The 21,880-nt window shown below is 49.7% G+C and overlaps 1 protein-coding gene and 1 long non-coding RNA gene across 10 annotated transcripts in view; one reads left to right on the top strand and one right to left on the bottom strand.

The window, feature by feature from the left end:
* Cd276 (Cd276 molecule) overlaps positions 1-20,833 on the top strand; it is a 42,065-nt gene extending 21,232 nt beyond the window's left edge. For 2 of the 9 annotated variants that reach the window (XM_087562026.1, XM_087562023.1), the window contains 5 exons: positions 1,776-1,910; positions 4,377-4,418; positions 5,679-5,714; positions 13,575-13,645; positions 16,038-17,036. In XM_087562026.1, coding sequence (XP_087418152.1) covers positions 1,776-1,910; positions 4,377-4,418; positions 5,679-5,714; positions 13,575-13,597 — 236 coding nt within the window. In that variant the 3' untranslated portion in view covers positions 13,598-13,645; positions 16,038-17,036. 9 annotated transcript variants of the gene reach the window in all.
* On the bottom strand, positions 601-1,890 carry LOC148004163 (uncharacterized). Its single transcript, XR_015627286.1, has 2 exons — positions 1,697-1,890; positions 601-1,525 (listed from the first exon to the last, which is right to left on the bottom strand). It is a non-coding gene; the product is annotated as an uncharacterized LOC148004163 (long non-coding RNA).
* Positions 20,834-21,880: the final 1,047 nt, after the last annotated feature.

Genomic DNA, 21,880 nt, shown 5'->3' with positions numbered 1-21,880 from the left:
AGCTATCACTGACTGAAAGGGATTTCATTTGGGCAAGAGTCGTCGAGCACAATTCAGACAAGAGACCAAGGCCCAGGGAAAAAGAGACTCTCCCAAGACTACAAACCAGCACACTGGCTCCAAAGGTTTTGGGGGCCAGGCCCCACTTTGAAAATTGACAAGTGCTAAAGGCAGTGGCGTGTTCCCGGCTTCTCTCAACTCCACCTGAGGATCCTTTGGATCCTTCTGCCGCATTCTGCAGCGGGCAGATGAACCAGGATCTGAATCCGGCGTTGGCCTCTTAGCCCAGTTTCTCTCCTCCCCGCCGGCTGGCCTCCTGTTTCCATTAGAGCAGAGCTGGCTTACCTTGGCGCTCTTGGCCTGCATTTGGCCTCGGGCAGCTCTGCCTCGTACAGTATTCTGGGATTTCGATGCTCAGTCCTCCGCCTGGTCTCCCCTCACCTGATGGGGGTTAGTGATGTTGAGCGTGCTGTGCCAGGCGTCTCTGGAGAGAGAGGGCTTTCTAGAGCAAACACTGGAGATGTAGATCTGAGCCTAGCTGACCGTGTCCTCGGCTGGGAGAATGAAGGAAGTCAGACCATGCTTGAGACAGGGTCAGGATGAACTTTCCTTTTGAGTATTTAAGTTTTTTTATTAGCTTATATTAATTACATATTGAATAGATTTTATTTCACATATGTATACAATGCATTCTGATCATGCTCACCCCTAATTCCACTTCATGTCCCCTCTCACTCCTGCTGGTCCCCCTCCTCTGCCCAACTAGTCTCCTCCATCTTCATTATTTTAAAACCTCATTTATCATGTGCCTACGTGTAAAGGTCAGAGGACCTTGAGTTTCTTCTCCTCCCACCTCTACTCCTTAGTTCCGCGATCCCAGGCAGCGTGGGAAACCATACCCAGTTCATATGCTGCTGGGAATCAAAGCTGGAGCTTCATGTGTTCTAGGTAAGCAGTCTACCGACTGAGGTACATCTCCAGAGTAGCTTTTCCTTCTGTTCTCTTTCTTTCTCCTTTCTTTTTGTAGCTTTTTCCAAATATAAAAGCGAACACTAGCTCACGGACTGTCAAAAACAGGCCACAGTCTGGCTCACGGGCTGTAGCTGACTGATGCCTCCTGACCTTCGAGATGATGTAAAGCAGGTGGGACTGCAACCGTGAGGGAGGCCTCTGGAGAGGGGACTCTGCTAGGAAGGGAAAATGACAGCGACTGTGTAGATCCTGGAAGGAGTCGGAAGTGATTCTGTAAAGAATGGCTGAAGTGGGGTTTCCTGTGGCAACATTAGACAGAAAAGCTGGGAGCTGGGTCAGCTTAGAGATCCTTAGAGATCATGCCTGCTTGTCTTGGGGCACATCACTATTTCAGTTGGTGCAGCTGTCAGAGAATTCCTGCGACAGGTCCATGTGAAGAACAGAAATTTACTGGCTTGTGCTTCTCAAGCTGGAGTACCATAACCAGGCAGCTGGGAGAACTGAGGAAAGCACTTGCCACAGAAGAATGAAGGCTGGTGTTTGGAACCACACCCTTAGAAGACAGAAAGATTATCCTAGGTCAGTGAGGCCCTATCCATGGTTATTAGTCACCCTCAGGCTTCTTAGCTCCCCCTCCTCCCTTCTGAGGCAAACCCATAGCCACAATGGTTTGGTAGGGTGAGTGGAGCTGTGGTCATGGGAGCCTGAGTGAGCCATCATTTACCTTGGTGGCTTGCAGCAAGACTGGGAGCCCCTGTTCACACCATGGGAACAAGATGGTCTCATGCTTCTTCCTCTTCTAGGGCAGCCCATGACATTCCCCCCTGAGGCTCTATGGGTGACTGTGGGGCTCTCTGTCTGTCTTGTGATACTGCTGGTGGCCCTGGCCTTCGTGTGCTGGAGAAAGATCAAGCAGAGCTGTGAAGAGGAGAATGCAGGTGAGGGAGAGTGACTCGTGTGTGTGTGTGTGTGTGTGTGTGTGTGTGTGTGTGTGTGTGTGTACGTGTGCTTGTGGTGTACATACATGCCAGCATGTCTTGGGGCATACATCATTGTTTTAGTTTATTGGTGTAGCTGTAAGAGAATACCTAAGACAGGACCATGTAAAGAACAGAAATTTACTGGCTTGTGCTTTTCTCAAGCTGGGGTACCATATCCAGACAGCTGTGGCACTTGCCACAGAAGAATGAAAGTTGGAGTTTGGAACCCCAGCTCCTACATAAATGTCTAATGGGCATGGCAGCCTGTCTGTAATTCCAGCTCTTAGAAGGGGACAGGGCTTCCTCGGATCAAATGGGTCAGCTAGACTAGCCATATCAGTGAGCTCTGGATTCAACTGAGAGACCTGGACTTAATGAACAACATGTCGAGTGATCAAGGAAGACTCCTGACATCAGCCTTGGGCCTCTGCATACGAGTCACCCATATACATGTAAACAGGCATGCACACATGCACGAGTACCACATACTCAGATGCATGTGCAAAGTAAGTAAGTCAATACCGTGCCCAGGCACCTGCATCTGGAGAGGCCTTGCTGGTCATTAAATGGTGGAAAGCGAGAACAAAAGGCCACAGCACCAGTCCCAGCTGCAAGGGTGGATCAGTCACGGCCTCATCACTCTTTAGAAGCATCGCCTTTTTCAGAAACAATAATTTAAAGTTTAAGTCTAATTTTTTAAAGTTTTTGTGTATGGGTGTTTTGCCTGCATGCATGCCTGGAACTGGAGTTACAGGTGATGATTGGTTGCCCTGTGGGTGCTGAGAACAGAATCTTGTCCTCTACAAGAGCAGACAGTGCTCTAACCACTGCGCAATCTCTCCAGCCCACAAGTCCCAGTCCTTGGTACAGTTTGACGGCAGCTAATTTCAGTGTGCGTTTGGGAGGGAAACAGACATTCAAACAGTTTCTGGGCATGTGACAGAATAAACAGGAGGGTTCTAGCCTTAGACCTTGAGGCTAACATCCTATGTGAGTGGGTGTGAATCTCCCTGTCAGTGTGTACGCATGGCAACTGGGTGTAAACAGGAGAGTGATGTTTTCTTGAGGGTGGTGGGTGTGTAAGGCTGCCGTGTGACGAGGAATCAGTGTATCTGCAGAAACAAACGTGAAACTGAATATATAAGCCTTGTGGGTATGTGAGTGAGAATGGGTTTCGAGCATTGTGAACATTTAATTTGTGTGTCACTGGGAAGAGTGTGTCTTCCTTGGAGTGTACAGAATGGTGCCATCATCTGCTGGACATGAGCACTTTTGAGTTGGTATTGGTGATTGTAGATGGGCGAGAGGATGTTGGTGGGTGTCACATGAGTAAACTGAGACACGAGAGCAGACAGGTAGGTAGTGGAGACAGGAAGGTGACTAGGTATGAGGAAAACGTGTGCAGAGTTTGGTGGATTGTGGGTAAGTGATGCTTGGGCCAGATGGTTAGGTGGGCTGTGTGTGGCAAATAGAGGATGGGTGGGCACATTAAAGTGGGGAACAGAGGGACTGGGGAGGTGACTCTGTCAGGAAAGTGGCAAGCATGAGGACTTGAGTTTGGATCCCCAGCACCCAGGTTAAAGCCTGATGTAGCAGCTTGCTTCTGCAACGATGGGGTTTGGGGAGACAGAAAGGTCCCTGAAGTTCACTGGCCAGCCATTCTAGCTGAATCAGTGAGCTCCATGTTCGATGAGAGACCCTGTGTCAAAAAACAAGGTGAGGGGGCTGGGGATTTAGCTCAGTGGTAGAGCGCTTACCTAGGAAGCGCAAGGCCCTGGGTTCGGTCCCCAGCTCCGAAAAAAAGAACCAAAAAAACAAAAAAAAAAAAAACCAAAAAAACAAAAAAAAAAAACCAAGGTGAGGACTCACTGAAGAAGATACTTGATGTCAACATCTGACCTTCATATGCATGCACGCATACATGCACATACACACATGCACATGCCCACACCAGACACACTCATGCACATGCCCACACCAGACACACACACACACACCATACACATACACACACACACACCATACACATACACACACACACATGCCTACACCATACACACACACACACACCATACACATACACATGCCTACACCATACACACATACACATGTCCACACCAGACACACACACACACACACACACACACACACACACACACACACACAAATGGAGAGTGCAGATGTGGTGATGTTGGCTGGCTTGTGAGTGGGTAGAAAGCTGGGTAAGCGGCCATGGCCAGGAAGAGTTGGGCTTCTTGCTACAGCTTTCCCATTATATCCTAGGTTTGGCTCTGGTCTGGTCTCAAGCTCCAGCCTTGAATCCAGCAATCAGACCAGAAGTCAAATCCGTTCATTCGCCAGGTGTGGGAGTACGAGGCTGAGAGGACTAAGAGGACTGAGAATGCTGGTTATTCACCCTTCTAGGTGCTGAGGACCAGGATGGGGATGGAGAAGGATCCAAGACAGGTGAGTCTGGCCCTTTTAACTGGAGAGGACAGGAGATGAGACTTCATGCTCTGAGGTTTGAAGAACCCTCTGATGGAGGCCTCCAACCCAGGGTCAACCACCACTCAGGAGTCTCCTAGATACCTTGGTCCATCCATCAGGACTGTACCAACTGAGGACTTTCCCAGACGGGGTAGGAGGAGCGCTTCAGGAGAGAGGACGTCTCTTATAAACAAAGGAGCCTTCGGCAAATAACTGTCCTTTGGTCTGTTTTCCCACGTGTAAAAAAATGGGTATGAGAATAGGACTCTAGGTGTTTCCACATTGGATTAAATGAGATGGTCTATACAGAGGATAGTACCACGCCTGGTGTCCAGTTAAGAGCTTGAGGTGGCGCCTGTTGTGATAAAGCAGACATCTGTGGACAGCCCAGTTCTCCTTAGAGGCTGTGCAACATCGGCAAAATGCTTTGCTCCCCTGGGCTTCCATGGCCCTGGCCCTGCTCTGATTGTGCCTAAGAGCTGTTCTGAAGCTCTCTCCAGAGCTAGAGAAGCCGTTGCTTTGTAGAGGGTCTTAGACTGAGATCGGGTCTTAGGGTGAATGTTGAGGTCCTAGTGGCCCACAGCTGCAGGACCAGGAGCGACCAGGCTGAGAAAGGCAGATTTCCAATGAGCCTTCCTGTACTGGTCCGGTTGCTAGCAGCTCCCTCCCCACCCCCAGAGAAGAAAGAGCAGGAGCTATGCCTGGGGACTGCTATAAATCACGCCAATTAATTCACCACCTGTTGGTTGGTGCCTGTGTGGAGCATGGAGATGGACCTGGGACTGGGCCTCATTTCTCACACAGAGGCAGACGTTGGCAGGAGGAGGGAGGGGGGAGGGAGAGGGGAGGAGAGTGGGCTAGAGTCAGTCAGCCACGTGCCCTTGGGCCTCGGGAGGCATCTGTAACCATGCCAGCCTCCCTCATCCTCATTTCACCTCATTTATGGCCTGGGCTCTGTGGGCTGCCACATCTCCAGCTAGTGGGATGTGAGTCCTTGTCCCCATTCTGTAGAAATAGGAGCCTGAGATTCAGAGAGGAGAGACCTGTGGGACTTATTCAGAGGGGGTAGAGGTCGGACTAGTGAGCTGAGGCTTGGGATGGCTCTGGGGCTCCTACCCCCGGCACTACAATGGTGCCGAGGTCTGTCCATCCCTTCCGCACCCCACCTTATTTCTCCCTCCAGCTAACTCCCTGGGGTGCTTCTCTCATTACAAGGTCTGTCCTGTATTTTTTTTTTAGCTCTTCGGCCTCTGAAACACTCTGAAAACAAAGAAGGTAAAGTTGCATCACCCGAGATTGAATGTGTGCGTGTGTTCATGTTTATGTGTCTGTGAGGGAAGCTGGGGAGTGGGGTAGCCATCATCAACCTTCTGCTCCAGAAGAGTAGTATCCACTCGCCTCCTGGTGAGATGGTGGAGGAACCTGAGTCCTAGCTGCTTTAATAGGACCCAAATGTCCTACACAGGTTTCCCCGCACCAGGCACTTCTACCTCTCCTGTCTGATGGTTTTAAAGCTGCAGGTAGCCTAGGGCCTGCATTCTGTTCCCTGCAATAAGAAGCTCTTATCCGGGGCTGGGGATTTAGCTCAGTGGTAGTGCGCTTACCTAGGAAGGGCAAGGCCCTGGGTTCGGTCCCCAGCTCCGAAAAAAAGAACCAAAAAAAAAAAAAAAAAAAAAAAAGAAGCTCTTATCCCTGGGTCTAAGAGGTTGCTATGGCTGCCATGCCCTCTCCAGAGGCAAGGCATGAGAAGGAGGGCAGGGAACGTCTTTCTAGGGCTTGGTCAAGAATAGCTCCTGTCACTTTAGGTACATCCCATTGGGCAGAACCTAGTCATGTGACCTGTTTTTTCCAGGTGAGGCTAGAAATCTAGCTTTCATCCGGACAGTCAGGTTTCTGGTGCATAGGAGGGGGCTAGTCTGTACAGTGGTCCTTGTCACTCACGTGGGCAGGTTAATTCGGAAACAGGAAGTGAGCGCTCTCCTTGCTGCCCTTGGGAGGCAGTGAGCACGGAAGAATTGAGCCTGCTGCTGAGAAATGTCAGCTGGGTGTCTGAAGAGAGTTGCTACACAGAGTAGCCCTATAGGGGAAGCAACGGGCTTTCCTGCTCCCCAGGGAGGCATCCTGCTGGCCTTAGTCTGTGTCCAAGATGGATGGCTGCAGAAGCAGGCTATGACAGCTCCTTTCCTGAGGACAGACAGATTCCAAAGGAGGGGAGAAGAACGGGGCCACGCGTGGCCTTGTAAACTGCTGGTGCAAGCTGGGACGTGGAGCAGGGCCAGGGGTGTCAGCTCTGGATGTTCCTCAAGAGGGAGGCACAGTCAGAGGGAAAGGGTTTCCTGCAGTACTCTTCTTCTTCAGGTCATCAGAATGGAAAGGGGTACCCTGCCAGAGGAGGGAAGTGAGCCAGGCCTTGAAGGGTGAGTCAGATGAACCGAGCAGGCCAGTAGGAGGGAGTATGTAGGGTGAGCAGACTCACTCTCCCTACTGGCTCTTGTGTACATACAAGGTAGCAGTGTAAGGAGACACACTCCTTAGCACTACCTATCCTGCACACATAACAGCCTCCAGGCTAGTGGTTAGGGTGCACACTCCCAATTGGGCATGTTACGTCTGATGTACCCCCAAGAGCAGAGCTTCTAGCTTCTAATGCATTTTCCTCCTTTTCCTTTCATCCCACCATGAAATGCAGATGACGGACAAGAAATAGCTTGACTGGAAGCTGCTGCCCTTCCCTGGTGGGGGGGCCCACCCTCTGGCTGTATTGAGCCTCAATGTGAGCCCTGCCCCCAATGAATGGGTTTTGTTCCACAGATCTACCCATTCTTTAGAGGACGTGGTTTACAGGCTACCCACAGCCTTATTTTCCCAATGGACTTAATTCCCATCATCCTGAAGCCTCCTTTCTCCAGTGACACGATACACGAACCATCCTGCGGCCTTATTTCTTACGGACTTGACACAAAGAGTTCTCCACCTCAGTGTCCCTCCAGAGTCATCCGGTGGCCTTGTGATACTACACGGACCTTCCTTCTGCCTTACTTTAATAGATATACACAAACCATCCCCATGTCCTTGCGCCTCCAAAGCCATGCAGAGACTGTATTACTGCTACTATTCTCCAAGGCACATGCTATTCAGATGAACCCCTGCCTTATTCCTCTGAAGACAGATGCTTAGTTACCTCTTGGTTCTTTCTCCCATGGCCCTGACATATCTTAGTCACCCATCAACGATGGGATCCCATCTCTCAGCAAGTCCTCAACCTGACTCCCCTGCCCTCATCTGGCCCTGGCTTTGGTTTTCTCCCTCCCTAAGTGAGATGGGGCACACTCCCCATCCACACACATGGGTCACAGCTGTGCGTGCTGGATCGCGTACATACTTGCCTTGCATGGTCTCCTCTGGCTGCCCTGGGCTGTGCCCTTTCTCGCCTCAGGAAGCAGGTGCTGGTCGGCCTGGTTCTCAGGGCCCCTCAGGGAGTCAGCCTTCAACCCTGTGCTTCCCGTGTTGGAAATCTTTGTTACTTTTCCTTTCTTAGTAAATTAACATCTGTTGAACAACCACAGCGTCCAACAGGACTTTCACAGACCCTGCCAGCTAGATTAAATAATGATACAGAAGTTTATTAATTATTTTAAAGCTTAGGTTTTTTGCCGGGAGGTATCCCAAATACTCTATCCCGACTAATCCTGGCACTATGTCCCACCACATGGCCAGGCCTACCTCTGCTCCACTCTGAATCATCCACCTCTGTGTCCGCCGACAAATCTCCCATGATTCAGTTCTTCTCCCAGCGTCCCTATCTCTGCCCGGAAGTACGACCTTTGACTTCCTGACCAACTATTGGCCGTCAACTCTTTGTTAAAGGTGATCAGATATAATTTTGCCTTAGGCACGTGAGGAAGAAACATATTTATAAAATACGAGACCAGAGATGGGCCATGGAAATAACACCAGATTCTGACAGCCTTTAGCCCTCTGCTGGTACAAATTAACAATTGAATATATAGAGACACACCTTCACACAGTGCACCCCAACAACAGGGGTGAGCATTGTGCTGGGTACTAGGGTCCTGCTGAAATCAGAGACCTTAACTCCAGCTGGGGAATGGCCTTGCTCCCTGCTGTGCCCACAGCTTCCAACACTGTCCCTGACCCCAGGGTAGGGGTGGAAACCTGGAGAAGGCACAGCCCCTTACCATACCTTGAGAACTGGGTATTTTTCAGAGTCTATATGTGTGCACTGGAAGGCAGGTGGCCACAGCCATGCAGACCTGGGTAGGGTCAGAAGCCTATGCCACGCTGGGACCTCCTCAACAGCTGAAGTCTGAGGACAAGAAGGGCCTTCTTACTGTGGTGCTATTCTGGAGCTGGGGTATATACCTGGCTTGTCTCTGACAGCCCTGGCTTTTGGCAGAACTTCTGATGTCCTGAAGGTCTCTCTCGCACCCCAGTACTGGAGAACCTGGGGATAATTTAAACATGGGACCCTGGCAGAAGCAGGAAGATCTCTGACTTACTTTGGAGTCAGCCTGGTCTACAGAGTGAGTTCCAGGACAACTGGGGCTAGACAGAGAAGCCATCTCAAGGGCTAAAACTAATAAACACGGGACGCTAAACTGGGAATATTTTGGGAGAAATAAATGTCTTTTTCTTTCAATAGCTTCTCACCTGTGATGTCTGTGAAACAGTGGGGTGGCTAGCAAATTTGTTCTGTGCATTTCCGCCTGGAGAAGGGTTACCTAGCTCTCCAGAGTCCTGTGCCCTCCTTAGGTTCCTGGCTGCAATTTCCTACTTGGGAAAGTGAAGTTGGTTGACCAGAATCAGGTTCCTTTGCCAGAGGCTCCTGCCACTCATGTGCATTCCCCTTGATTTCTTTGTCTCCAAGTCTAGCCTGGTTTAGGGCGTCTACTGATGTCCCCACTTCATGATGAGAATGTATTAAGGTTTTTATTGCTGTGATAAAACACCATGACCAAGTCAACTTGGGGAGGAAAGGGTTTATCTCAGCTTCCATATCCCGATCATAGTTCTTCAGGAAGTGAAATCAATGCGAGAACCTGGAGACATGAACTGGAGCAGACGTCACGAAGAAGTGCTGCTTATAGGTTTGCTCCTCTTGTCTTGCTTAGCCTGCTTTCTTGTACAACTCAGGACCACTTGCCCAGGGATGGTGCCGCCCACAGTGGGATGGACACTCCCACATCAACCACTAATCAAGAAAATGCCACACAGACTTGTCTGCAGCTCGATCTTACAGAGGCACTTTCTCAACTGTTCCCTCTTCTCAAGCTTCTGTTAAGTTGAGGAGAAAAAAACATATGCTATTCCTGCCTGACCCGGGGTAATCTGAAATAGGCCCAGGGCCTGGCTCTGCTCTGTGATCTTTGGTTATCACTTTGGATGACCTTCCTCTAGGAAGTCTGAGAGGATAGTGAGCTTGGTGAACAAACAAATTTGTAGAGAACAAGATTCAGGGATGGGGGAGCCTGCAAAACGTCCTGCGTCCTTTTTCCTTGGGGCATAGCTTCAGAACTAGGCCTTAGTCAGACCATAGCAAGCCTTGAGCAGAAAGCTGAGCTTTGATGGGGCTCAGGCTACTCACATGATGTCATCCCTCAGAACATTGACGGTTTCTTTACTGAATAGTGGTGCAGTGTTCTGTGTGAGACGCGTGTGACCTTTACAAACTGGATGGTTTGAGGCTGGGTTTGAACCTCAGCACTGCATAAATGGGACATGACTCTATACATTTCTGTTCTTGGCACTCAGGGGCTGGAGGCAGAAAGATCAGAGTTCAAGGTCATCTAGCCTGTGTATTGATTTTGAGACCAGCCTTGGCTACATGAGATCCTGTCTCAAAACAACAACCGAAACCAGAGGGTTTGACGACTCCAGCAACAGATTGTCTTTTCTTGATGTCCTACATTTGGTGCTCTGGGTGGGTTTTGGAATCCAAAAGCACTGTCTCTTGACACACACACTCCCCCTCCCCCATCAGTGCCCTGTGCACTTTGTTCCCATCTGTGGACCTCTGTCCCCACCCAGGGTTGGCTGACAGCTTCAAAGGTTTGTTGTGAGACGCAAACAAGACTAATAGGGAAAACATGTCAGGGTGCGGTGAGGCCGAGGCTTTCCACCCTGCAGTCAACACAACACTGTTACTGTTTCAATGGTTCTGTAGAATGGGCAGTGACCCTGGGCCAGCAGCAGCCTGCACCTGTTTTCCCATCTGTATAAGAGAGACACCTGGTGTCTTTTCTTCCAGTCAGGTTGAGGTGAGGATTGGACACGACAGTAGCCAATGCTTGAGAAGAGACCCGGCAGGTATGGAACTGGCCTGGAAGCTGAAGGGTGAGGAGAGTGGCCACCATGTCCCCCAATGACAAGTGCCTTGGAGAGCAGTATTTTTAGCTGCCCTTCCTGGGCAAAGCTCCAATTCCTGCATTTTAATGGAGAAATAATTCTCACAGTGCGACAAGCTGTAGCCTGCAGGTGTCACATTCATATTGAAGAGAGGACAGAGCAAGGGTTCATTTGCCTGGTTGGAGGTGTGACTGGAATTCGCCCCTACCACCATTTGTAATCTGGCCTGTAAAGACCAATTAGTGGACCTGGCCACTCAGTCATTCATGGGGAAGGGGACAGGACGAGTAGGGGTGGTATGACCGGGGTTCTGAGTCCCCCTGCCTCTCCTAATGCCTTGTTACAGATGGTTCTGCCTAGTGTAGAGTTGAATGACGGGGGTGGGGGAGGGGGAGGAGTACCCGCAGCACCTGGCCTTGTTCAGTTCTAGGATGTGGGAACCTGTACCTGTGAACCAATGAGCAGAGACCCTGGACGTTTCCAGGATGCGCAGTTTCTAAAGGTCCGGTTGCAAAGCCTGTCGTTTTGTGTTGTTGTTTGTTTTGTTTTGACATGTGTTTGTGTGTGCATGTTCCCATTTCCGTGCACTCACCTGTGGAGACCTGCGGTTGACACTTATTGTCACTCTCCATCACTCTCCACCTTGCGTTGGGAGGCAGGATTGCACTGGAGAAGAGACTCAGCTCACAGGTTTAGCTAGTTCTTCAAGGAAGTTTGCTCCAGGGAATTTATAGACAACTCCTTTTTTACGAGGCCTCTGGGGATCTGAACTCTGGTCTTTACTCTTACGTGGTACTCTAACCACTGAGCTAGTCTGGGGTACCTCATGAGGAACGTGGGAAGGCACAGATGCAAATGCTCAGAGGTAGAGATGGGCTTCCACTGTCCCCGTCCACTCAGACAAAGGGTTTACTTTTCTTCCAGACTCTTCTCCACGAACCACAGTTACAAGATGGCATACATCTGAAAACAACACTTTGCAACCTTTCCTGACTTTCTTCCGTCGCTGTTAGGTACATCGAGCATTTAAATTTCACTGCTTTTTTGGTGTGTGGGTTCATGAATTTTTACACAAGTGTCACTGTTACTTTGATCAAGGTCTAGAACAGTGACGGAATCCCACAAAGTCCCCTTATGTCCTTCCCCAGGCAACAGCCCCACCCAGGGGTACCATCTGGCTGCTTTCTAGCTCTGCCTCTTGAACTTGGTGTCTGACTACTACAGCGATACTACTCTGTGTCTAACTTTTAGCAAAGACTTCCTTCCTTCTCTGTAAGTAGAGAGGAAGCAGCTCACAGTGCCCATTCCAGGGCTATCTTGTCAGTTCCTGTACTTTGGATGTGACTAATACAGGTCTCCACACTATGAGGTTCTACAAGTGGGATTTCTAGGCATACTTCATTTTGTTAGGATTGTGGGGGCGGGAGCAGAACACTTGTATCCCAGGCTGGGCCTTGAGTTCACTCTATAACCAAGGGTGACATCACACTTCTGATCTTGCCCCTCCCTCCCAAGCGCTGGCACCGCTGTATCCCCTCTGTGCAGAGCTGGGAATGGAACTCAGGGCTCCATGCACGCTACCTGATCGTTCGATCGACTGAGCTACATCCCTAGCTCTCTGAGTTCACTTGAAATGCTGCTGGAGTTGGCCGGTGTTTGGGCTGCCTTTTCAGCTGGGCCTGAGCAAGAGGCTCACTAGCAAAATAGATTCTAGAAAGTACAAGGACAGTGTTGCGAATCCATGCTCCATCTGGGCTCTCCCGGACTCTAAGAATGGATCCCCAACTGAACAGAGGCTAGGACTTGTATCCATTCCTTCTTCCCCATCTCTCTGGACTGGTCAGCATCTCCCTGGGAGCTGTGTGTATTTCTGGACTCTCAATCCTGGACAAATATATCTAGGGACCCATTGGATGTGGATGCAGACCTGTGGTCTGAGCACGACAGTCTGAGCGCCGGGTGCAGAACTCCTGACTATGACTGAAGGGAAGACTCATTAGCATCCTGGATTCAGGTGCCTTGGGGCAAGGGCACTGCCTGCAATGAATCCCAGGGCCTTCATAACCTGCTATTTGGTCCCACCAGGTCCAGGTTATTATGATGATATTTTATTACTAATAAGGCAGGTCTGTTTGGGAGCAGGGCAAAAATCTGGGTCTCATGGGGTATATGATCCCCAACCCTAAGATTCAAAGTCTGTGACCTTAGCCTCCTACCTTTTCCCTGCATCTGTGTTGCAAAAGTTCTCCACCCACCCCACCCCCAGCTTCCCTTAGCTAATGTGGTCTTTGGCTCTCCTCTGCACACGTTTCATTATTGCTCTTGCCGGACTGAGGTCCTGGCTGAGATCATACTGCCTCCCCTCATAATAGATCAACCTCCTCGATCCTGCACACTCTGCTCCCAGTGACAAAGCTCCGGGCTCCATTTAGTCCAGTAGACTCTGGCTTCACATTAAAATCACTTAGGGAGGTTTTAATAATACTGGTGCTCCGGCTCCCTCCCCAGAAGTTCTGATGCAATTGGTTGAGGTCATTGCTGAATATTTGATGCACGTTCTCCAGGGGCTCTAACCAGACTTTGCAAGTTAATGCAAAACAGAATTCTGAGAGAGAAAGAGAGAGAGAGAGAGAGAGAGAGAGAGAGAGAGAGAGAGAGAGAGAGAGAGACCCTTTTCTCCCCCCAGCAGAGAACTTTCAGGGAGGCACCAAAGCAAGTGGCTATTCTGTCTTCACTGTAGGTGACCAAGCGATTCTTGTTTTTTTTTAGCTTACAGAAGCTCAGAGAGCTGAACTAAGGGAGACCAGAGGAAGTGGTTGAATGTGATGTGAGACCCAGAGGTTAGTAGAAATCCCAGTCCAGTCATCAGTCAGATCATGCACCAGGCCCTGGAGAGAAGAGGGACCCGGTGCTAGTTGTGATAGCAAATGGGGGGTCTCCTTCCCACTTCCACCTTTTCCCTTTCTCTCCTGCCACCCCCCACCAAACCCAGACCTCCAGATGTGCACAGTCACCTGGTGGATTCTAGCTCTCTTCTCCCTCTAGCACCGTGTACTCAGTGTGGAAAGGAACAATTTGTCTCCTTCCTGTAAGCAGCCGTCAGCCCTCAAGCCTGTGCCAGACTGTGAGGGAAATAACCTTCTCTCTCTTCCTGTCCTTTGTTCCTACCACAGAGTCTCCTGGGGTCCCGATTACACTGCAAATCCACACTAGCCAGAGGGACTGAACTTAACATCTCCTTTCTCCCTTGGCTTTCACCCCTGCAATTGGCCTCCACCCCTGCAACAACACCCTGCAGGCCTTCGGCCTTTAGTTTCTCCTCAGGCTCCAGACCTGGCACCAAAGCCCATGGTTCAAGGCCAGCATGCTCCCAGATCCGGGTGTGTGGCCTATTTCCATCTGATCCCTATGTTGCTGTATTCCCTCCATGAAAGTCCCTGGGCAGTGACGCTCCTAATGTTGGAGGTGAGGAGGAGAGGCTGATGTTTGCAAAGTTTTATTTGGTAAGCTAATGCAATAGAATTGCTACTAGTGATATAATGCACTTGTGTGCGTGTGCATGTGCATGCATGCGTGTGTGTGCGCATGTGTGTGTGCATGCATGCGTGCATGCATGTGTTCTTGTGTACACTTAAGTGTGTTTAGCCATTCATGTGCATGTGGCAGAGGGTGGCTTCAGGTCCTAAGTGGCAGGCTCTGAGAGGAGGGACAGGAAGAGAGAGAAGACTGTTTGCCTCAGCATTACCACCTTATTTTCTTTCTTCTTCTTCTTCTTCTTTTTTTTTTTTTTTTGGTTCTTTTTTTCAGAGCTGGGGACCAAACCCAGGGCCTTGCGCTTCCTAGGCAAGCGCTCTACCACTGAGCTAAATACCCAACCCCACCACCTTATTTTCTGAGGCAGGATCTCTCACTGAACCTTTTTAGGACTAGATTGCAAACTCCTGAAATCTACCTGCCTCTGCCTCCCCCAGAACTGGGATCACGGGCATGCTTCACCTCATCCAGCTTTCCATGGGGGTTTTGGGGATCTGAACTTAGGTCTTCCCACTTGCACAGCAAGCACTTTACCTATGGAACCATCTCTTCAGTGGATGCATTAACTCTTGTTCCTCCGGCGCGTGTGTCTGGGGGCCACTTTCAGACCTGAGGCCCACAGAATCCAGAAGAGGGATGCTGCTGGGAACTCAGAATCCTCTGAATTCAGTCCTTTGTAAGAGCGGCCAGTGCCTGTAATGGCTGAACCGTCTCTCCAGTCCCACATTCCTATGGTTTTTGCAATTGCATCAAGTTCCTTGTCACTACTAACGATGTTGGCCAGGTTTTAGAGGTGGCTGGGCCTCCTTTAGGAGAGTAGACTTGGGACCTTCGTGACCCGGAAAGCATGACCAGAATGCTGATTCCCTTGGTGTCTGTCTTCTGTTCTCCTGAGTGTCCTGTGGGCTGTGTCCAGGAAGATCTGGGTCAGCCCAGCAGGAGCGTGAGCTAGTGGCCTGGGTTGAGCACTTTGGGCATTGGAGGAGTATACAGAGAGACAGTATTCCATTTCATCTGGGGGACAATACTGAGGGAACAGAGGGGTGGATCACGAAGGACAAGAGGACAGGGTGGCCGAAGCAGCCTGACTCATAGTCACAGTCTCTTATTCACAGAATTGTGTCTCCCAGTATCCAGCCAGGCCCTCCCCACCTCCAGCACCTGCCCGCTCTTCTCTGCCTTTTAAAAACAATCCTATACTTTCTTCCTATCCTCTCTACCCCACCTCTGCACTTACTGTTTCCCAGACACACAAAGGGCTGGCTGTTGTTTCCCCTGAGATGCCCTGCATCCCCAGCAGCTGGTCTAGACTGTGCGCCCCCACCACCCCAAGTTCTGCCATCCTCTGGATAGACCCAGACCACCTTAATTCAGTTTTCTGAACTGACTGACCACGGCAATTGCCTCCCGTCAATTGCCAATTGGAGAAACAAAAGGATTTCCTAGCAAATGAATAATCCAGATGAGACTAGGCCCTTAACCTATTTAAAGGAATAAGCTACTTGAGAAATCTTCCGGAAGCCCCTTATTTACCCAGGAACAATTGATATGGTAATTGCAAGTAATTTTTTTTAATTATTATCATTTACCAGAGAAGGCTCCAAGAGGCTGATGGCCTACTCCCACGTCCTTTGATGGGATCAGCTACCTGTGCTATTCCTGCGGGGGCTGAGGACCGAATGTTCTGTGTCTTTGTAGGCTGCAGCAGAGAAATGGGGTCAGCAGCACCCCTCTTCCCGAACGACTGAAACAGGCAGGCTTTCATGGGGTCACATGACCTGCGCGTCATAGTATAAACGGACAGATCTGCCCTGAGAGTGTCAGGTAAAGCCAGGACAAAAGGCAAGGTTTTCCAGAACTTGATAAAGGAAACACGCATGGCCATATGGGGTTGCACAGCTGCGGAATGGAGCTGAGAGCCCACTGCTTCCTCACCCAAAGGTGACAGTCAGAGGTCTGAGTACCTGGCGGCCATGCCCTCAGAGTACCAGCACCGCGGATCAATGTCATTTCTTGACCTGCAGATCGATTCTACACTCTGAGTTTAATTGCTTTGTTGGCCCTGCCTTGGGGAAGAGAAAGCTCTCTTGAAGAAAGGAACGTCATGGAAGATGGCCTTTGGGCCTCTATCCCTGTCATTCCTCCAAGGAAAATGGTGGCCTGCAGGTTATTGGTCTCTCTGGGCCCCAGGCTGAGGGTCTTCTGAGGATGGCAGAGGAGGCTACTCTGCTGCTCCTGGTTCATGTGGTGGGGCTTGGATAGGGGTGTGCACTGGGAGCATAAACGCTCTGGAAACATCAGCCTGCTGTGGAAGGACCACCCTGTCTCTTCTCTACTGTGTGGCTCACCTCAGAGGAAGGATGGAATTATCGGGACACCAGAGACAAGACTGAGAGAAGGACCCAGTAGGGACCTGCCCCAGCTCAATGCTATGTCCCCGAGACTCTACACTGGTCCCAGAGAACAAGCCCAGAGGGATCTGAGCTGCCAGTGCCCCTGCAAATCGGGTTTTGTTTTGTTATGTTCCCTATTTTCTATTCCTTAAGGCCAGTTCCTCCAAGGGAGCAAACATGCAGTTGGTGGCAGCAACAGTTGAAATCCCACCAGCCACCTCTCCTGCCAGCCTCACCAACCTCTTCTCCGCTCCTGGGGTTTTCTTAATAAACACCTCTGAAATATTTATGAAGGCAACTTCAATGAAGTAACACAACATCGCTTTAAAATTATTTTCTTCTAATAGGTAGTTTGAGCTTGTACTCCCTCCCACCACCCAGCTCTAGAAGGTGGCCCCATTGCTTGAAGCCCTGAGTGGTAGGCAGGCGCTCAGGTCTCTCCATGACCAGAGCCTGGCAGTAGAGGTAGGCGTCCAAGGCCTGGAGTGTGACAGTTATGAGCGGAGAACTAGGCTTTGGAGCAAATGGTAGAGAGGGTGGGAGGCAAGCCAGGCTCCTGAAAAAACAGAAGGTCACACTTTAGATCCATGAACAGCGGTCCCTGGCTATGGTCCTTAGGGAGTGAGATAAACCAGCAGCCACAGCTTTGGTGGCTGGGACTGGAGAAGGACTGGATGCTACAAGGAAGTGGTGGGTACTGTGGCTTGCTGGGGAGGGCTCTGGGTGGTTTTTTAACCCTGGAGAGTTGGTGGCTAGGCTTAGCTACCTTCAGTAGCCTTGGCTAGAAGGGTCCTGTGTGTAGGTTCTGGTGTTGGCTAGACTCTGCACATTGTCTCCAACCTGTGCAGTTCCTGGATACCCTCTTTTTTTTCCACTCTCAGATCCATCTAGGACAATCTCCAGGGACAGGTGAGAACATCGAGGTTCCTTGCCTCTCCCCAGCCAAAAGGGAAGCCTCATTCCATGTATCCAGCGTGTAGACAGAAGGAAGGCCTTGTGAAGAGGCTGAAAGGAGAGTTCCACCCTCACCCTGCCAGTCCACAGGAAAGTCCCTCTAACAAGAGCTGCTCTCATCCCATCGCCTCGAGCCCAGAGCTGCTCTAATTATGTGTCAGGCTGGAATCTGACAGGAAGCATTTTAATTATTAATTTGAAGTGTACTGAGCATGAGGGAGGAGGGGGGCCTGGTTCTCCTGTCTGCTGGGACCTCGTTACTGACACCTCACACCTCCCATCTTCCCTCCCAGCTAGAGCCCCTTTGCTGCCCCAGCCCTGGATTCTGTCTCCCACTTCCTCGACCTTCCTCATCTCTCGATGTGCACCACTCTTTCTTCGTTTCCCTGTGCTCATGGGCACAGATCTTTCTGTTCCTGTTAGATGGACGGAGGCCTACGGAAGGCAGGAGTTGGTCTGATGTCACAGTGTATGTGAGCAGGACCTTCAGGTTTTCTGATTTGGGGTTTTCCTTCATTGCCTGCCCACCATCAGTGGAGGTGGCCTTTGAGAAGTATGGCTTTGCCTATTGGGTGCCATCTGTTTATCCATTTTATCTAAAATGACAAAGTGTTTGCTCCATACATCTGACACCTCTGTGAGTGTTCAAATATATGTGTGTCCATGTCTCTGTGTGTGTTTGTGTATCTGTGTGTGTCCATGTGTGTCCCAATGTGTGTGTCTGAGTCTGTGTTGTATGTGTCCATGTCTGTGTGTCTGTGGGTGAATATGTCTGTGTGTGTCTCTGTGTGTGTGTCCATGTGTGTGTGTTTGTGTATCCATGTTTGTGTCTATGTGAGTCCCTGTGTGTCTGCATGTGTCTGTATGTGTGTTCATGTGTCCGTGTGTGTGTGTTCATGTATCCATGTGAGTCCATGTCTCTGTGGGTATATGTCTGTGTATGTGTGTCGGGGGATGTGTAGGGGGAGGCTCTCATTCCTCAAGTGCTGCCCACTTTTTCTGAGACAGTGTCTCTCAGTGGCCTGGGGCTCACCGGGAAGACTATGCTCCTGTTTCAACTTCCTTAGCACTGAGATTCCGTGGGTTCTGGGGATCTAACCCAAGTCCTCATGCCTGCAAAACAAACACCTCGCCTGCTGAGCCTTCTCCCCAACTCCATCCAATACACTGAAGGAGCAGTTTCTCTGTTTTATTCACACCCAGGCTTGCGTATGTCCTTCTGGGTTCTGGGGTCACACACTTAGCTTGTTTCAGTTGATGTACACTCAGGGCGTGCTATGATACAAGGGAGCAAGGACATCTTTCTGTCAGTTTCTTTTCCTGGTCTCAATCACAAACTGTTTATGCTGAGGTTAGGAAGACAGCTCCTTTGGTAACATGCTTGGCTTCCAAGTATGAGGACTTGAGTTCAATCTCCACATAAAAACATGGGGCACAGTGGCTTATCGTGTCTGCTTTCCCAGTGTCTGCTGGGAAAACAGACAGGTAGATCCCTGGGGCTCTCTGATTAGCCAGACTATTCTAATTGGTGACCTCCAGGCCACCAAGTGACCCTGTCTCAATGGAAGTAGATAGTGTTTCTGAAGACACCTTAGGTTCTTGTAGCCTTCAGAACATATGCACACACACATGCACATGGACAAGCATTAAAGAACTCACCCTCTGATTGGTTGTTTACAGCGGTAACTTCTGATAATCTTCTATCAGGCGCTGTCTCTTCTGTCGAATGCCGTTTCTGCACTTTGGATACAAGCCTAGGGGCTGCCGAACACATGATTTGGCTGGTGTCCAGCCTTGTGGGTGTTTGAGGTTGAGATGGCTTTTCTATCCCAGGCTAATTCTCTGCTTCTGCTACACCAAGAACTTCACACTCAGCCAAGAATAACTCCGAGCCAGTGGTCCCTCCTATCTAATTTTTCCATGCAGCCTTAATTTATGTCAAGTCCTGTACTGTTGTGGAGGATAAACCATGAACCAATGATGATCTACAAACACATGCTCATTTGATCAAGGAGAATCTGTGGCCCTGGACGTTGGAACAAAGAACTTTGGAAGAATTAAGGAAGATTTTCTGGGCGTGGTGATATTTCAGTTGCATGTTGAAGGTCACGTGACCTGTCAGTCAGAGTTGGGTGGAGTGAATAGAAGCACTGAATTTCAAATGGAAAGGACTTTAATATGTAGGATGTGGATGCTTTAGATGAGAATAAACAGCTCAGCTGGTAGACTGCCTGTCGACCACACACAAAGCTCTGGGTTCGATTCCTAACATAGAATAAGCTGGGCTCGAGGTGGCATTTGGCAGGTGACGGCAGAAGAATCAGAATCTTATGGTGGCTGTTGGCTACATACTAGATCTGAGGCCAGTCTGAGCTACATGAGACCCTGTTCCCCAAAACAGAGGAGGAAAAGGAGAAGGAGGAGGAACAAGGAAGAGGAAGGAAGATTATTAGATCTCAAGGAGCTTGAGACTGGGTTTCTAGCAACACTTTCTGGAGCACAGAATACCACAGAATGGACCAGTTAGAAGACTGCTACCTTGGTGATGTAGTAGGTTGAATAACAGCCCCCAAAGATGTCCATGTTGGAAATCCTAGAGCCTGTGAAGACACTTCATAGGGTAAAAGGAATTCAAGCATGTCCAACTTGTGACACAAACTATCTGTGCCCCAAGATAGCTGTGAATGTGGTCAGCACAAGAACCACAGGCTTACTTGAAATGTTATAAGATATTTTTCGCAAGTCGGTTATGTGGTACTTGAATGCAAACTTCATGGATGACAATGGTGTGTGATGTCAGAAGGTTGGAAAGGCCTGCCCGGTAGATGAGAAATCTTAAGACACTTCCCGGATTATCGAATGTGGGCCTGATGTCATCGTAGATATTCCTAGAAGAGGGAAGCAGGAAATAGAGTGGGACACAAACAGTGGAGTTGGGCTGAAGATGGAGGGCAAAGGCCATTAGCCAAGAATGAAGGACACATCTACAGCCTGTAAAGGGTGTGAACATGGATTCCCCACCCTCCCATACATTTGAGCTTCTAGAAGGAGCATACCTTTGCTCAGACCTCAACATTAGCCCTGTTCTGAACTGTTCTGAACGTCTGGTCTAGAGAGCTGTAAAGGTTCATGGTAACTACAGTAGCCAAAAAAAAAAAGGTCATGTGGGGATCACTAGAACCACTAAATTTAAGAACGTGCTTCCAGGGTGAGGATGCAGCTCAGCTGGTAGAGTACCTGCTGTGTGGGAAGCGCTGGGGTTAGTCCCCCAACACCTTATCAAACCAGGCATGGTGGCACATGCTATCCCAGCACTCCAGAGGCAGAGGCAGAACATTTCCAATCAGGGATGGTAGCACCCACCTCTACCTCCATTCCCAGTGCCAGGGAGGCCACAGACAAAAAGAGCTTTAACTTGATCAAAGCACCAGAGATCCATTGCTCCTGCCTCCCCATAGCCAGGCTTTTGAAGACTCAACAAAGAATCACTGCTTCATGTCTGTGGTCAAGTTTTTGCTTGAAGATCGCCCAAAGCAGCCATAGTTGGTCTCTAGCTCTAACTTTCAAACCTCATTGATATGTATCTGGTGGCTGGGACCCAATTCACACATGGACCATCAGTTGCCTGTTCAACTTTCCAGCCACTGTTTGGCCATCTAGGGCTCACGGGAAGACCTTGCAGCAGCCTAGCCACAGATGAGTACAACCCCTGGGCTAAACTGTTGGCCCAAAGTCCCTTACTTAGCAAGAGAGTTATGGGGACAGACTTAGAATCCATTTTCAGTTTCATTTCTAGTTTTAGCTTCTAACTGCCACACATCACAGCAGAGGGCTGTCCCACTAGAGTCACTGGTCACTTTGAGAGCAGTCGGCAGCTCAGATGCTGTGCACAAAGGTGATGGAGGTAGCAAGAGCAACAGAGACCAACAGAGACCAACAGAGACCAGGTTACGGGTGGTAATGATGATCCACGAGGTGCCGCCATAAAGGCCACACAGGGCCATTGAAAATTCTTTCTTTCACTCCTTTCTTCCATAGGGTCTTTTGCAGGGAGGGGAGAAACAAGCTGTTTTGCATTTTGTATGTGAAGAATGGTTTAAAATAAAAATTGAAGGGCTGAGTCTGATAGAAATTTGAGGCTTGGTCCTGGTCACACACCACGACTGTGGTCATTCAGTGAGCTCTCGTTCTGAT

This window comes from Rattus norvegicus, chromosome 8 (assembly GCF_021556685.1).
Source record: "Rattus norvegicus strain SHRSP/BbbUtx chromosome 8, alternate assembly SHRSP_T2T, whole genome shotgun sequence".
Taxonomy (NCBI): domain Eukaryota; kingdom Metazoa; phylum Chordata; class Mammalia; order Rodentia; family Muridae; genus Rattus; species Rattus norvegicus.
The sequence above is the reverse complement of the archived record's forward strand: the minus strand, read 5'-3'. Positions and strand labels throughout refer to the sequence as shown.